At 46.6% G+C, this 15118-nt stretch overlaps 1 protein-coding gene across 1 annotated transcript in view; it reads right to left on the bottom strand.

Annotated features, from left to right (window-relative positions):
- Positions 1 to 6616: 6616 nt before the first annotated feature.
- The window catches only part of LOC146796176 (uncharacterized), an 89807-nt gene continuing 81305 nt past the window's right edge, over positions 6617 to 15118 (bottom strand). The window contains exon 4 of the mRNA XM_085628577.1: positions 6617 to 13906. Within this exon, the coding sequence (XP_085484703.1) occupies positions 12807 to 13906 (1100 nt within the window). The 3' untranslated portion in view covers positions 6617 to 12806. The remainder of the gene's footprint in view (positions 13907 to 15118) is intronic.

The raw sequence follows: 15118 nt of genomic DNA, 5'->3' as shown, positions 1-15118 counted from the left end.
GGTTTTTCCGGTTTTTATAAAATGTTTTGTTTTTATTATTGCTTGCTTTCTGTACTGATAGTGCACGGTATATAGACAGTGTATATGAGATCCAAATACATTTTTGCAAATCAAACTTGTTCTAGTACATCATACAATACCTCTTCAGTGAGTCTTTGGTCATGTGAGCTCACCTTTTCCTTCACATGTAAACTTTTTTCTGTGAAAAGGCCCTCTCAACATTGGCACTTGAGATGGACAACGCCATAACAGCCAGTACTCAATTTGCTAACTCTGGCCACTGACATAGCTTTCCATGCCAATACTGGTGCACTTGAAGTTTGTGTTTCTCTGGGCAGGCTCTGCAACATTTGCGTTGAACTGGGCGCTTATGCCCTCAGAGTTATTAAGGTGGTCAAAAATAAAGCAGTCTTTTGAAACCACAGAGAAAATTCACCTTTACGGAAGGGGTCTAGAACTGGTATAGAGTACCACAGTGAGGTTTCATTGACTTCAAATGTCCTGGTTGGTGAAGGGACATTTCTATGCATATTTGCAAGCCATTTCTCATACATTGTAAAATAAAAGTTCCTGAATTACTCTTCAACATTGCTTTGCTTACCAAGTGGTAAGCACTCTAAAATGGAACATGTTGCAGTTCCAAAGTCACTAAAGGTGCCACCCAGCCCCTTCGCATCTACACCAATTATGCTGAACACTTGGCAGACAAGGGTGTTTCCAGACTCTAGTTTTTGTATTATGTCCACTACAGCAGTTATGTTTTCCAGTAAAAATCTAAGAATACAGTACAGTGTACTTTTTGTTCACATCACTATCAATATGCAACCAAAGACCCTCAAATTTCTTGCCTTTGGCATCATCACTCAACAAAAATTCTGTAAACGGTTGCCACATGGATAATATAGCGTTCACGGCCCCTTGGACTGAGAACCATCCGCTAAGTGACACAGTTGGGATGAATCTTTCTTAGATGCCACACAAAGCACAAAATGAGAAATATTTGCGTATTAGTTCCCGCGCATAACAAAACAGTGCACCAGAATGGACTAACAAGTCAATAGCATTCTTCATTAACTCTGAAGATTGTAGAGATGCTTTCAGCATACCATCTAACAAGTGACAAGGATCTTTTACAGGGAAGAACTTCAGCTCAGGTATCGATTTTGAAAGGTAATCACACAACATTTTTCATATACGTAGCTGAATCACTGCAAATACAAACAATATCACTCTTTGTTGAACTTGGAAAGAACCTTTTTGCAGCAGCATTCCAAGTGACACTGCGTTCCATGTTTTCCAAAAGTCTGGTGTCAGGTTTTCACCACTATCCTTGATTCTTGCTGTTAGCACTCTTTTCACATATACTTGTCACTATACCTTGCATTGAATGTTTAAAACCTGCCATCAATACTGACTCGCTCGAAACTGGGGGATGATGTATCAAGGGTTTTTACCCATTCTCTGTGGGTAAATGTAATGGCACATATCGGGAAAGATTCTTCTGAAACCAGCCATTTTACCTATCAGTGAACGAATCAAACGCAGCCAAAATATCAAATATTATTTTGATATTGCCTAATTGTCTTCAGTTTCTAAAATAATTAAACAAGACCTAAAACATGCTTCTAGACACTACATCTTTAGACCAAAGACCACAAAACTGAAAAAAGCAAAAGGAAGACGAAACAATATTTTTGTGACCTCTCCAAACAACAAAACTCAAGCAGAATAATGTTAGCCCAGTCTTTCTTGCTGCTAGGTTGTAAAACAAAGTTACATTGTATTGGTCGATTCAGGAAGAAAATAAATGACTCTTTCACTCTTCTTTTCCTTTCTTTGAATGGCATTTAGTTTGTGGTTGTGCAGGTGTTTTTTCAGTGTTTATATGTTTACACTGGTGAGGGCTATTTTCCTCCAGTGGGGTTTTATCAGTTATTATAGGTTTAAACCTAAAACCGGACAGCCTAATGATGCCATAGCTGAGAAAAATTATATAAAGTAAGGTGGATCCGTCAGCCTGGCTTCCAGCCATCTCCACGTCTCGGGCACAAGGTAAGAGCGGGGGCCTCGCTAGGCAAGGCCACTGCAGACAGAGACTCCCAGCCTCCTCTCCCGGTGAAGTGGAGTGAAAATCACCAGTCAAGCCCCAGCATGGGCCTATGGGCCCACAGCCTCTGACACTTCCTCACGTTGCAGAAGCTGGTGCAGAAGCGTCTTCCTCTCTTTACAGCTTTCAGAATCCGATGGCTTCATCAGGAGTTTCTTCCCTGTTCGTCGTCAACGTCGCGATAAGCTCTCTGTAACCTGCCGCCGATCTCTGATGCGTGCCATCAGTCTAGCCATCGGAGGCCATGTCGGAGCCCAGCATGGACCACGCCTCCTCCAGCGTGCTGACCATGTGTGTTTCTTGGTTCCATATGAAGGTCAACCAAAAGGAGTGGCCCCACTTATAGCAAACACCCTTCTACCTCAGAAAGGCTGTGGCTGGCTGCAAGGCCCTTTGTCTTTGGAGGGTAAGCGGAGAAAAGTCCTGGTAGATTCCAACCTGCATCCCTTCAAAGGATATAACCGACATGTCTTGTGTCGTCGCCATAATCATCTTTTTTGTGTGAGAGTGGAGACAGGTGAGAATGTCCTGCGGCCATCCCGGTCCAGTGGCTGAGCATCCAGCCGTGTGAGTGCGATCTAGAGGAATATCTTTATCCCGTAGCTCTGGTGTCACCTGCTTGAAGAGCTGTGCCACTAAGTCCTCCATTCTCCCCGCATCTGCCTGAAGTGGAACCCCCTTAATACAAATGTTTGAGCATCTGGACCCATTTTCCAGATACTCCAGATGGTAGCACAGCTCCTTGTTCCTGTCCCTCAGCTCCAGCAGCTCACGTGCATGGTTGTGGAGTTACTCCTCTCTACTGTTCCCCATTCTCTCAAGGGCATCTACGTGGTCCCCCAGGTCAGATAGATCAGTTTCGAGAGTTCTAATGTCGGTAGCTACCTCCTGCAGTAGGGCCACAAAGTCATCCCACAAGGTACCAAACAGCTGCTCCAGAAAATGGCATCCGCAGCTGGGGTCACGTCACTGGCAGAAGTTCTTGGCGGGTAGTCAGAGCACACTACATTTTTCCTGGTGCTAGATTTGCTTAGGAGATCCTTTATGGAGGCTTCCTTCTTTGCGCAGCCCAAAGCCATTCTGGGGGATCCCAAGACACCGGGAGCTGCCAGTAGCACCTTTCTTAGACACTCTTTGCACGCAACTGAACCAAAGGCGTCTGGCGTGGAACGCCCGCAGAGGCAGCCAGGTCTGGGGGGGCAGCGCCCATCCTGCGTAATTCAAGCCTCCGTGGGGACTCCACAACCATGCCCACCAATCAGAAAGTTCTAAGGGCCCTTTAATTGACCCATGCTCCAGTTCACAACCTCCACAAACTCAGGGGGGAGAGCACTGCTGCCATGCAATTCAGGTCTCTAGGACGGCCTCAGTAACTCACCACAGCGGCCGGAACCACCATGCACCGGATCAAGCCTCCTCTCTCCTAGCTGGCTCGCTGCTGCCCACCAGTCCGGGCTCACCAGTCCAGGTCTCGTAGATGGGTGAGGGAGGCCCAGCAGGCCCCAACGAGCCCTGCCATCTTTAGTTTGCCTCCACACACTGTTGCGGCGGACTGACCTCCCTGCTCCCGTGCGGGCCAGGCCGCTGGGATGGCCTCAACAGGAGACCACATCGGACAATATTTCACTGGGGCTCCCTGCCCCCACCACGTGCTGGGTTAAGCCTCGTCTCTCCTGGGGCCCTAGTGCGAACTTGCCTCAACCCACCTCTCCGGGCCTCCAGTCGGATGCGGGAGGCACTTCAAGCCCCAGCGAGAGTCATCCACCTTCACTTTCCTCCGCTCGTTGCACCAGGGATTTTGTGCTCCATCTGCATCCCCTCGACGTGTCAGGGGGTGTGCCAAGGCTGCTCCTGTCTGGGCTTCACAGCCGTTCCAGCCGCCGCCTTCCCCCGCTGGCTGTGTGGGAGCCGCCATCTTGTGCTCTCGTCACGGGTGCTGAAGTGATCCTCTCCGAGGCCCCCTGTCACAGCGATCGCACCGCCAGAAGGCGCACCCTCTAGCCACCCCGTCAGGGCAGCAGCAGCACCGGGGAAGCTGGGTTTACTGCATATGAGGGCCTCGCCCGGCAGAGCTCCAGGATCGAGCTGCTACGCCACTGGCATCTTGGCAACCCCCCACATCCCCCCCACCCTTTTTAATACATATAGGAGACCCCTTGGTTGGGGAATAGGGATGGGTGCATTGTATTTAAAAGGTTTGACATGTATTTTTACATTTTACATGTCCTGGTAGTGAAAAAACTCACATTCATTTTCACTACGGTGAAGCCTACCTCTCCCATAGGATAACATTGGGTTATCTTATTACATTTAGTAAGTGATAACTTATTTTAGTTTCAGATTAGGAATTTCATTATTTGGTGTCGGAGGAATTGTAATTTAAATTGCTCTTTAATGGTGAAGTTGGATTTTAAGTCACAATTCTGAAAATGCAATTTTTAGAAAGTTGTCATTATCTTTTCCTAACCATTTGGTTTGTGAAGCCTGTATCCTGAGTCACATGACTAGATCTAGTTGACTTGTGTGTATTCCTCCTAGAAATTATCTCACTAGACGGCCTGGGTGTTGGAAGGATGGGCCATCCTGACTTGATGAGAGGGGCGGAGCTGTCACTTGTCAACACTTGCACTTCAAAGACACTGCACACAAAGGCCTTTTCACACTAGCCTATTGTGACAGCAGACAGACTGGGAACAGGGCAGGCAATAAGGAAATTTCAGACACCTTTGTGGGAGGAAAACTCCAGAAGCTTCTCCCACTTCTAAGCTGGCATCAGGTATAACAAGCACTGGCATAGCCAATAGGTCTCGCCCTTGGGACCTCATACATGTTGAGCCAAGCAGCACATTCTCCTGACATCAAAGTTTGTGGTAAATGATTTATGATATACTGGCTCTATTACTACCAGGCATTAATTAAAGTCTTTTGACAATGTTGGCATGTGTAGTCTACGGCACTGGTGCCTTCCATTCATTAAAGTTATTAAAGACCCCAAACTGACTATAATACCCAGTTTAAGGTAAAATATACTTTTTCTATCAGTCATTAATGCCCTTTAACAATTTTGTCATTTGCAATGAATGGCATGGGTGACCTTCCATATGGCTATGCCTTTTATAATGCCTGCCACATAGCCTCTATGGCACAGATGTGCTAATATTGCAAGTTATTTGATGCCCTCAGACTGCCCAGTACATGGCTGCTAAGTTGCCGGGTGCCCATTAATTACCACTGACAGTGATGCTCTTGTAACTTCTGGAGCTGCAGTTTACGCCTGGCACAGAACTAGAGTTACTAGTCCCAGCTCTGTTGATGGCGCGGGCGCTGGAAATGCTACAACCATCACTCCCACTCGATGCCTCAGCCAAGCACAGACCAGTTTTCAAAGAGTGTATGTGAACGTCAGGAAGAGAAGAACAGGATGTGCAGGCATATTCCAAGAGTCCTGCCCTATTGAGGACCACACTGTTGCAGATCGATAGTTAAAACGATAGCGGTAAAAAGATGAAGAGGGGTAGACAGAGACAGACATGGGTACTACAGAAGTTGAGTGGTAAAGGTGGGGATACATAAACACACACGGATAGGACTGAAAGGAAACAGCCATATATATTTATTTTAAGAGTGGGTGGCTGGATATTGTGTGGACAGAGAGACATACTGAAACAGTTGGAATTCATGTACAGTCATAAACACAGCTAGGAAGAGAGGGGAGGTTAAGAAATGTGTAGCAAGCAAGTAGTGAGAGGTAGATGGAGTGGTAGTAACAGTGAGCTAGACATAGATAACCAGAGACCCAGGTACACATAAATAAATAGGTAGCCAGAGCGCGACGAGGGAATTCTTTTACTACAGGGTGCCCCTTCCTCTCCTCAGCCGTGCACCATGACCAGTGCCCATATACAACCAAACAGCTTCCTTTACTGCCACCCTACTCAACTTTTACCATCTGGCCCTGTGCCGTTCATCACTGAGGATAGAGTTGTTTGGCTCCCAGATCATTCCCTTCTGGCCTCTTCTCTCGTGCACGTTTTATTGTGGTTTCTGCCTTTGTAAACCTTTCATTTACAACGTGTGCTGAGAGTGGAAATCGAGATGTCTCAGTGTCCTGGGAAGTCCGTCACAGAGGGCAAATAAGTCTAGCATGCATGTGTTTCTCGTGTTAACCACGACATGCTGTTTAAAGAATGGCCAGTGCATATTATGTTAACCACGTCGTGCTGTTTGTAGAATGAACAGTGTGTCAGATACAGGCAGCCCCACCCAAAAATGAAATGGAATTGGGCATATCTTTTAGTGGTTAAAGTAAGTGTATCAAGGCGCTTTGAACATACGTGAAGCAGAATCACGGACCCAAAAGGAACAAGCATTTGCAATGAAATAGGTCTCGCATTCACGCAAGTTTGAGCTATTGGCATTGTAAATGACAATGCCTTTTATTTATGTTTTGGGTTTTAAAACATAAATAAAAGACATTGTCATTTACAATACTAATAGCTTAAACTCTCGCAAATGCGAGACCTATTGCATTGCAATAAAGGGCCTTCTCGACCGATTGTTAGATTGTAAATATCAGAGGAAGAGACCGGCCTGCGACGTCTTCAAAGAAGTGATAAACAGTGCAGTAAAGAAGATGTGTAAGCGTTGTAAATTACACAAAGTGTGAAGTGAGAGTTACATATGATCCAGGCTATAAACACTAACAAACCGCTCAAACACCCTTCGCTCTGTGATTACACTGTTGCGACTCAGGAGGAAGAGCAGGAGTGGGGGGGTCTATTTCCTGCCCTCTCCGTGGTTTGAGTGTGCAGTGTGGCATTGTGTAATGTCATTGCTATCTTTGGTCTAATAAAAAACATTCCAGCTGTAGTAGGGCCCTGGCTTCACCTCCTAGTGCAGGGTGGGCTGTGCTTTATGGCAGGCATGGAGGGAGGGAGGGAGGTATGGTCTCAGCTGCAGCTCCGGCCTCATACAGTGCCCCTGCTATTGTTAGTGAGCGAGAGGCGTTGAGGTGGTGGTGGTGGTATTGGTATTGGCTGTGATGGTGGTATTGGTGGTGCTGGTATTGGTGGTACCGGTGGCGTTGGTGGTATTGGTGGCGGTATTGGTGGTGGTGGTATTGGCGCTCCAACATTTTATTGTAAACATCCCCCTTAGTGTTTTGTTTTCCCCGGGTTATCACGTAAACAAAGTGGTAAAAGGAAGGAACCTACAGTTGAGCATGGCCCTGAACATTCTCCCCCTGCTTCAGTCCAGCAGTAGCTGGCAACCAATTACATAACGTCACGTAGGGCTTGTGTCACTCCAACATAAAAAAAGAGAGAAGCCTAGAAATTAAAAATAGAGAACCAAAACTAAGTAGCCAGGACGTTTTCAACCAAAAAAGACAGGATCAAATAACTCCAAGTCGGATATAAATGACTGTGGCCTTTTGGAGCAAAGAAAACGGTAAAAAATATCGTGCATCACCACAAAGCTTTCTTAGTAAAGTGCCTAAGGTAGAAACAAAAAAAAACATACATCCAAGGCTAAGGCCAAGGCTAAATGAAGAAAAAAGACATATGAAATTCTTAGAGAATACAGCACCTAATGTTGCTGAACATGCTTAACCAAGCATGAGCAACGACACAAACTAATTTGCTGGAAAAACTTGAAAACGCCTTTTTCAGACTATCCTGACGTGACTAGTGGGTCCCAATGCTTCACACCTAAAGGGAAATGAATTGACATGCTTGTCTGGTACAGGTAAAACTCCAGTCACACGTGAGCCAATGTGCAAGGAAATAGTCCCTCCCTCTATATCTTGAAACTCTTCAGTTGAGCTTTAAAATGTGTTAAATCCCAATGCTGAAAGGCCACATACTGGCCCTTTTCAAAACATTCAACTAAGTAAGCTTTAGCTGTACCATGTGTCTGTTATAAGTACATACTTGTGATGAGCATACAAGAGACTTACAGACATTACTACAGATTGCGATGAAGCATGATTTAAATGTTGGGCTTATTGAGAGTTTTCACTGTAATCCAGGGTTGTATTAGAAATTGCAGATTTATGCCCTCTGTGCAGCTTTATCGTGCCAGTGCAATAATACAGCCATGTTATTTTAATACTTTATTTTGCCACTGAAAAATGTACCATGTGGTGGTATAGAAAGGAAGAGGTAGGACACAAATACATGTGGAGAAATTGGGTGTGGGGCTGTGAAGCAATTTGTGAGTGGATCACAAATGCTATTCTCTATGAGTACAACTGATGCTCGAAGAACGTAAAGAGTGATGGTGTTTTCACAATTCTAGCACGTTTGTTGCCAGTGAGCATTGGGACACCAGCCCAGACGTGTCTATTACCCCATTGAATACAGGGGGTGTGTGGTGTCCTGCAGGGCCTAACAAACCTTTTACTAGCCCCCTGGGCTGCAATACGGTGCTGGGAGACCCCCCACCTGATAATCCCTCATTGACTGGCTGGAGACCCTAGCTCTGATGTTACAGACTGCACTATAGCCTTAGGCCTAGATTACCATCCCCCTCAATAATGAGTGATGTGGAGAGGACTTACCAGGAAAAGGATAGTGTCACCTAACTCCCCACATCACTTTTGTGAGGTAGTGGGCGCCTCTATTTCTAAAGAGGTTCTGCAGGTGGTGCCCGCCCCCCCTGCCCCCAGAAAGAAGTTGCTGCAATATGCAGAGCATTGTTTCAAATCCTTCCCACGGAGGGAACACCCCTTAGGGATTATGACCTTTTTACCTCCAGGAAAGCCCACCCCTCCAGTACCGCTCCACAAACATAAAAGGGATTCCGTGCCTGGTGTTGACCTCGACACTTTTGATAGATTGAAGCATGCCTTTATGGACTACACTCAACCTCTGCCTTTGGCTTCCAATGAACCTGGACTTTCGGGTTGCAACTGACAGGGTCCTCATTTCCCTCCTGTCCACCCATGCCCCCACAAGGCTTTGATTCTCCCTCCGACGTGGATGCTGAGAACGAACCAGGGTCACGGCCGTGACGCCCCTCCCCCCCATAACACCCAAGATGTGCAGACGGACAAGACACCCCAGCATACCTCCGACATGGAGCTGGGGAGTTTGGTGTACCTGCACTCAGAATAGACCCCCACAGGGAAAGTTGCAGCTTTTGTCGTGGGTCAGCTTTTTAAGACGCTGGATAATGAAGTGTGCAACTGCCCCTCCCTAGGGAACAAGGTGGCGGTCTCACCCAACACTGATTAGCGTATGGCTACCTTACAGGGAAAAAAGGTGTGCGATTCCAAAAAGGGGATCGATCGACCATGGCGAGCTTGCCAGGACAAGCTTCTGGGCATCTCAGGTCCCTGACTTGCATCCTAGATATGGCAGAAGACGACAAGGCATCAGGAATCCGATTTAACCTGAGATCTTATTAGACTGGGCCCAAAGGGCCAATATCTTCTTAGGAAACGCAAATTGCGCCACCTGCATGGAGCGGCACCGTTCACTCCACATCAAGATTGACCCCAAATTGCGGGACCTCACCACGTCAAAGGCCGTCCCTTCTGCCCAAGGGGGGTTGTTTGATGACCCATTTGTCTGGGAGTTAGGAAAGTTCATCCAAACCTTCACCTCACTGGACAAGGCACAGGTGTCAGTAAAACACATTTTTACGCCCCAGGATTTCTCCAGGACTGGCCGAAGCAAGAGGTGTTTGGCCGGCTGCGACCATCACCCAGACTCTGGCAAAGGATACGGCGCTAAGAGGGGGCAATACCAAGATGCCTCAAAGTTTGGCAACTTTTATCCCACCAGAGGATGCCCCCGACATCGAGGCACGAGAGGTGGACACTATGGCATTGATAACCATGGAGCTAATCAAGGTGAGTGTTCAGCCTTTTCCTCACCAGGGTTTGGGGGCAGACTCCTGAAATGTATCCACAACTGGGAGGCCCTTACCGCAGACGCTTGAGTCCTTCAAACAGTACAGGGATTCCACATAGAGTTCTACGGCTTCCTTGTCCAGGGATGGTCCCCCATTCCTCTGGTTTTCTCTCTCACTGATGGCGAGCTAATGATAGTGGAGGTATCGGAATTACTATGCAAAAAGACCATAATACGATCCTCTCCCTATCCAAGAGGCTTTTTACGTAATCTCTTCATATTGGACACGAGAGACGGTGCCCAACGCCCGATGATCAATCTAAAGGAGTTCAAAAAGTGGTTGGTTTACCGCCACTTCCAGATGGAGAGAATCCATCTATAGTGTGAACTCCTTCTCCCCAAAAATTGGATGTTAAGTTTGGACCTCAAGGGCACCTACTTAAACATCCCTATTTTTCCTCCTCGCTGCCATGTCTTCCACTTTCAGTGGCGAGGGGATACATGTGAGTTCACCACTGTTCCCTTCAGTCTGTCATCTGCCAGGTGGTGCTTTACCAAGGTAATGCGCCCAGTGGTAGAGGCTCTCAGGGCCCGGGGCGTTCGCCTCATCATATTACTAGGTGACATAGTCCTTATAGATCAGTGTCGTCAGACCTTCTTGCGGCATCTTCAGATGACAGTCTCTCTTCGCGAGTCCTTCAGTTTCATCATAAACCGACAGAAGTCAATTCTGGCCCCATTTCAGTCACTGGTGTTCCTGAGGTTTGTAGTGGACTTGTTCCGAGCCACCCTCAGTCTTCCCTCCAGGAAGATTACCAAGATCGAACTCAAGCTGCACCGTCTGGGAGCCAGATATTTCACCTCTCTACGCCAGATAAAGAGGGTGGTAGGGCTTCTGTTGTCTTCAATCCAAGCTATTTTTCCGGGGCTTCTACACTATTGCGCCCTCCAGCAGTTGAAAGCCTTTCATCTCAGAAGAGGCCTCACTTACTCCCAAATGGTCCTTCTGTCGGAATAAGCTCTAGAAAAAATCCAGTGGTGGCTGGCTCATATGGAAGCCTGGAACGGCCCAGATATGGTTATGGAGTCCCACACCAGTGGCACAGGTTGGGGAGTAAGACGTAGGGATTTCTCCACCGGCGGTCCATGGTCTTCTCAAGAACAGCTCAATTGCCTAGAACTCTTGGCTGGATCATTCACGGTCCGGTGCAGGAACAGGGATTGTGCTCATGGCTGTGCCCTCCTCGAGATGGACAATGTAGCACCAGTCGGCTACATAAACCACCTTGGGGGTACTTGATCCAAGAACTGGTTGGATCTGGCCCAGAATTTTTGGGAGTATTGCCTAGAGCATCAAAGCTCAGTGTCAGTGGAACATCTCCCAGGAGCGTTCAATCAAGTGGGCCGACTGGTACTCCCTACACCTCCAGGATGTGAACCTTTGATGCTTACACCCATCGTTGTTACAGGCCCTTCGTGGCAGATGTGGTCCTTTCATGACGGATCTTTTTGCATTCTGCCTGGACCAGCAGCTCCTAAAGTACTTACGCTGGAGGCCACGGACGCTTTCCTCCAGGAACACCAGCAGGAACGGGGCTATGTCCTCCCTCTGTTTGCGATGATCATGCGCCTCTTAGCCCAGGTCCGACAAGTTGTGGCGTTGTCCTAGTGGCCCCCGACTTGGAAATTGCAAGCCTGGTATCTGGTTCTTAAGGAACTTTCTTGGGATTCTCCAATCCTTCTACCCCTGTTTCCAGATCTCCTCAGGGACCCGGAGGGGAATCCCCATAATCTAGTGTTGGAGGGCTTTCTGTCTCTTATGGCATGAAGGATTAAAGGGAATGATGGAAAATCCCACGGCTTTCGAGACAGGCTGCGTCATCCTTTCCAAATCATTATTGGTCGGCCTGGGCTAGATGGCTGGGCTGGTGCCATCAGAGAGATCTGGATCCCATGGGGGAAGACATTGTCCACATTTTGATCTTCCTGGATTCTCTGCCATCAGATGAGTTGGCATATAGATCCATCAACACATTCATCTCATCAGGTCAATCGCCCATAGGGGGGTCATCGGTGGGGAACAACCATTGATGTGTAAGCTTCTGCAAGGCATTCGCCTTTATCTCTCTCCGGAGCCCAGGTACACTGTTTTATGGGACGTCAACAAGGTCCCGAACCTGTTCTTATCTTGGCAGTCCAATAAGAAACTTTCTCTGAAAAAGTTGTCGGCTAAGCTAGCCACTTTTCTCTGTGTTGTTTCCTGCAGACGAGTGTCGAATGTCAGAGCACTGGACGTTACAAGTAGAGTATTTACCGCAGAAGGAGTTACTTTGCATATTTAAAGACGTAAAAAAAGCAATTTTCATTTGGTTATTTACGCTTCTTTTCCAGAGTCCCCAAATAGAATTGAAACTTTCCGTTACAAAAGCTAGGAAATTTTTAATTCCTGACTTCAGTATTTACCAGTGCTCCATTGACTTGAAATCTCTGTTGTGATATGTAGAAAAAGCGTGCAATAGCTCAGAGCTAAGAAATACACAAAACAATAATCAAACTCTTTAAATATTGATGTAATACTTAAGACATTTGGACCTCTTAAAGCTAAGCTTAAAAGTTGACACACCATAATTGTAAAATGTCCTTAAGCTACAATAAATATGGTTTGAATTATAAAAATGTTATAGGATTCAATACAATCTAAACTTGAACATTCTCCTCCATGACCTCCGCTGCATGCTGCACTAAGCCAACACTCAAATTGGCATTACATTTGATGTCCCAGGCCCTTCTCCAAAGTGAATATGAAAGTGTCTGAAAAGGAAAGTACGATCAACAAAACGTTTCTAACATTCAGTGCTAGCAAATGGTCGATCAACAGCGTGGGAACGCCGGTGAACTTTTAAGGTCTCCATATGACGAAAGTATTTGCCGCAGTCTACGCATTTGAATGGCCTCTCCCCCGTGTGGGAACGCTGATGTTTGATTAGGGCAGAGCTACGTGTGAAAGCCTTGGGGCAGTTGGTGCACTTATAGGGTCTCTCACCTGTGTGTGTTCTCCGGTGCTTGGTAAAGGCTGAGCTCTGGCTAAAGCTCCGGTCGCATTCAGTGCACTGATACGGTCGCTCCCCTGTGTGTAGACGCTGATGTTTTGTGAGGTCCGAATTTTGGCAGTAGCTCTTGTCACATTCCTTGCATTTGTAGGGTCTCTCCGTGGCATGTGTCCTCAGGTGCTGAACAAGCGTAGATCTCTGGGTGAAACATTTATTACATTCTGCACATTTGTGGGGCCTCTCACCAGTATGAATCCTCAAGTGCCTATTCACTTTTGAGTTGTTTCTAAAGGTTTTCCCACAGACTGGACAGGCATAAGGCCTCTCTCCAGTATGACTTCTCTGGTGCAATTTAAGGGTGGAACCAACAGCAAATGATTTACTGCACTGAGTGCATGTATATGGCCTCTCTCCTGTGTGGGTTCTGTAGTGCTTGGTGAGGGCAGAGCTGTGGCTGAAGCGTTTCTCACAGCCTGGACATATAAAGGGCCTTTCTCCAGTGTGGACTCTCTGATGCTGCACAAGAGACGACCTCTGACTGAAGTGCTTCTCGCATCTGTTGCATGAATAAGGCTTCTCTCCAGTGTGGGTTCTCTGGTGCTGGGCCAGCTTTGACTTCTTACAAAAGCTTTTACCACAGTCCACACACCAATGGCGCCCAATGCATTTGCTTTTCTTGTGCTCAATGGTAACGTTTCCAACTTCACCTTTGCGGTCAGAAAGCCAGCCATTTACCAATGACTTCCTCTTCAGCAATGCAGATAAGCGTGGACCTTCTTTCTTGAAGTGATGCTTTAAGAGATTCCTGCTTGATGGTCTGGGATATGTCTTTGGTCGTTCGATGGATTCCTCCTGACACTCTTGCTTCACAGGGAACTCCAGAGGGCTTTCGCCTGTTGGATTTTAAGAGAAACATGGACGTTATTGTGCTGTATTTGCCATTATAAATTGTCATGCTAAAACAAGTACCAGGGTGCCCCTGGGATTCATAGAAGTTTCACAGCTTCTTAATATAGGTGTATGTCGCACTACAAACTAAGGTTTGTATTTTGTTTTGTCTGTGTATTTGTGTATGAAATTAATTTTATTTGAATCAAGCAGAAAAATATCAAACATTAGATCAGGCAAATATGTGGAAATGGAAGTGTTCTAATGACATGAGAGCAGGATTAGTAATTCTTATATAGCAAAGGTTCAGAGAAGGACAACTCATCCCTTGCACCTACCAACAGCAGCAGCAAGAACTGCACCAGTCTTATAAGAAAGCTGCAGTTCCATGTAGGTAAAGAAGTCTAACTTCAGTGCTCTGTTTACACATTACCTTTATTTCTGGGACTGACCCCAGATGAACCCATAAAGACAACTACCATGGACTATAACACACTGTTTTGAACAGCCTTGCTAGTTTAGGGTAATCCAATTCACCACTTAAATTATGGTCCCATCTTGCTCAATTTTCCCACCCCAAACAATATACCATTAGTTTCTCTTTCTGATGGATACTTATAACCACAGATTCCTCATCTTCTGAATATCCCCAGGTACCAGACTGAATATGGAAACTCAAAAACCAGAGCCCCTGCGTACTGGTAGGTTGAGTAGTGCAACTCCACACCGACCTCTGTCCGCTCTGGAAGTGGCAAGTGTAGCCACATATAAGCCACCCAAGCATGGCTGACGTCAGTTCCTTTCTTTCCACAACCTCAAATGTGGATCCGGGGCTCTGCTCCTCTTTTCTTCATTTTTGTAAAGAGATTTCTTCTTTAACGTTTTCCAGTGTGCAAGGAAACATGTCCCCCTCCCCTCCAAGACTACAGGTTTTAATCCTTGTAGGGACTATCGCAAATAGATGTCTGTGACATGAAGTGTGCCTCAGTTGTGTGGGTTTGGTGCACAACTCTTGTGCCTGCGATGACTGAGCAAAGATAAACCTAGAAGCCATCCGAGAACGTGAAGCAAAGCTCCACATCGCAAAATACCACAAGATTCCCTTCATGTCCCAAATTCAAGAATGCAGACCTGTTCGCACTACCAAATTTGTTCCCGCAGCAGATCTTCGCAGTCAGCATCTTAAGTTAAGTCCAAAAAGAAACACAAGAAGCCCA

This window comes from Triturus cristatus, chromosome 10, assembly GCF_964204655.1.
Source record: "Triturus cristatus chromosome 10, aTriCri1.1, whole genome shotgun sequence".
In the NCBI taxonomy this organism is placed as follows: Eukaryota; Metazoa; Chordata; class Amphibia; order Caudata; family Salamandridae; genus Triturus; species Triturus cristatus.
This window is presented reverse-complemented; position numbering and strand designations above follow the sequence as displayed.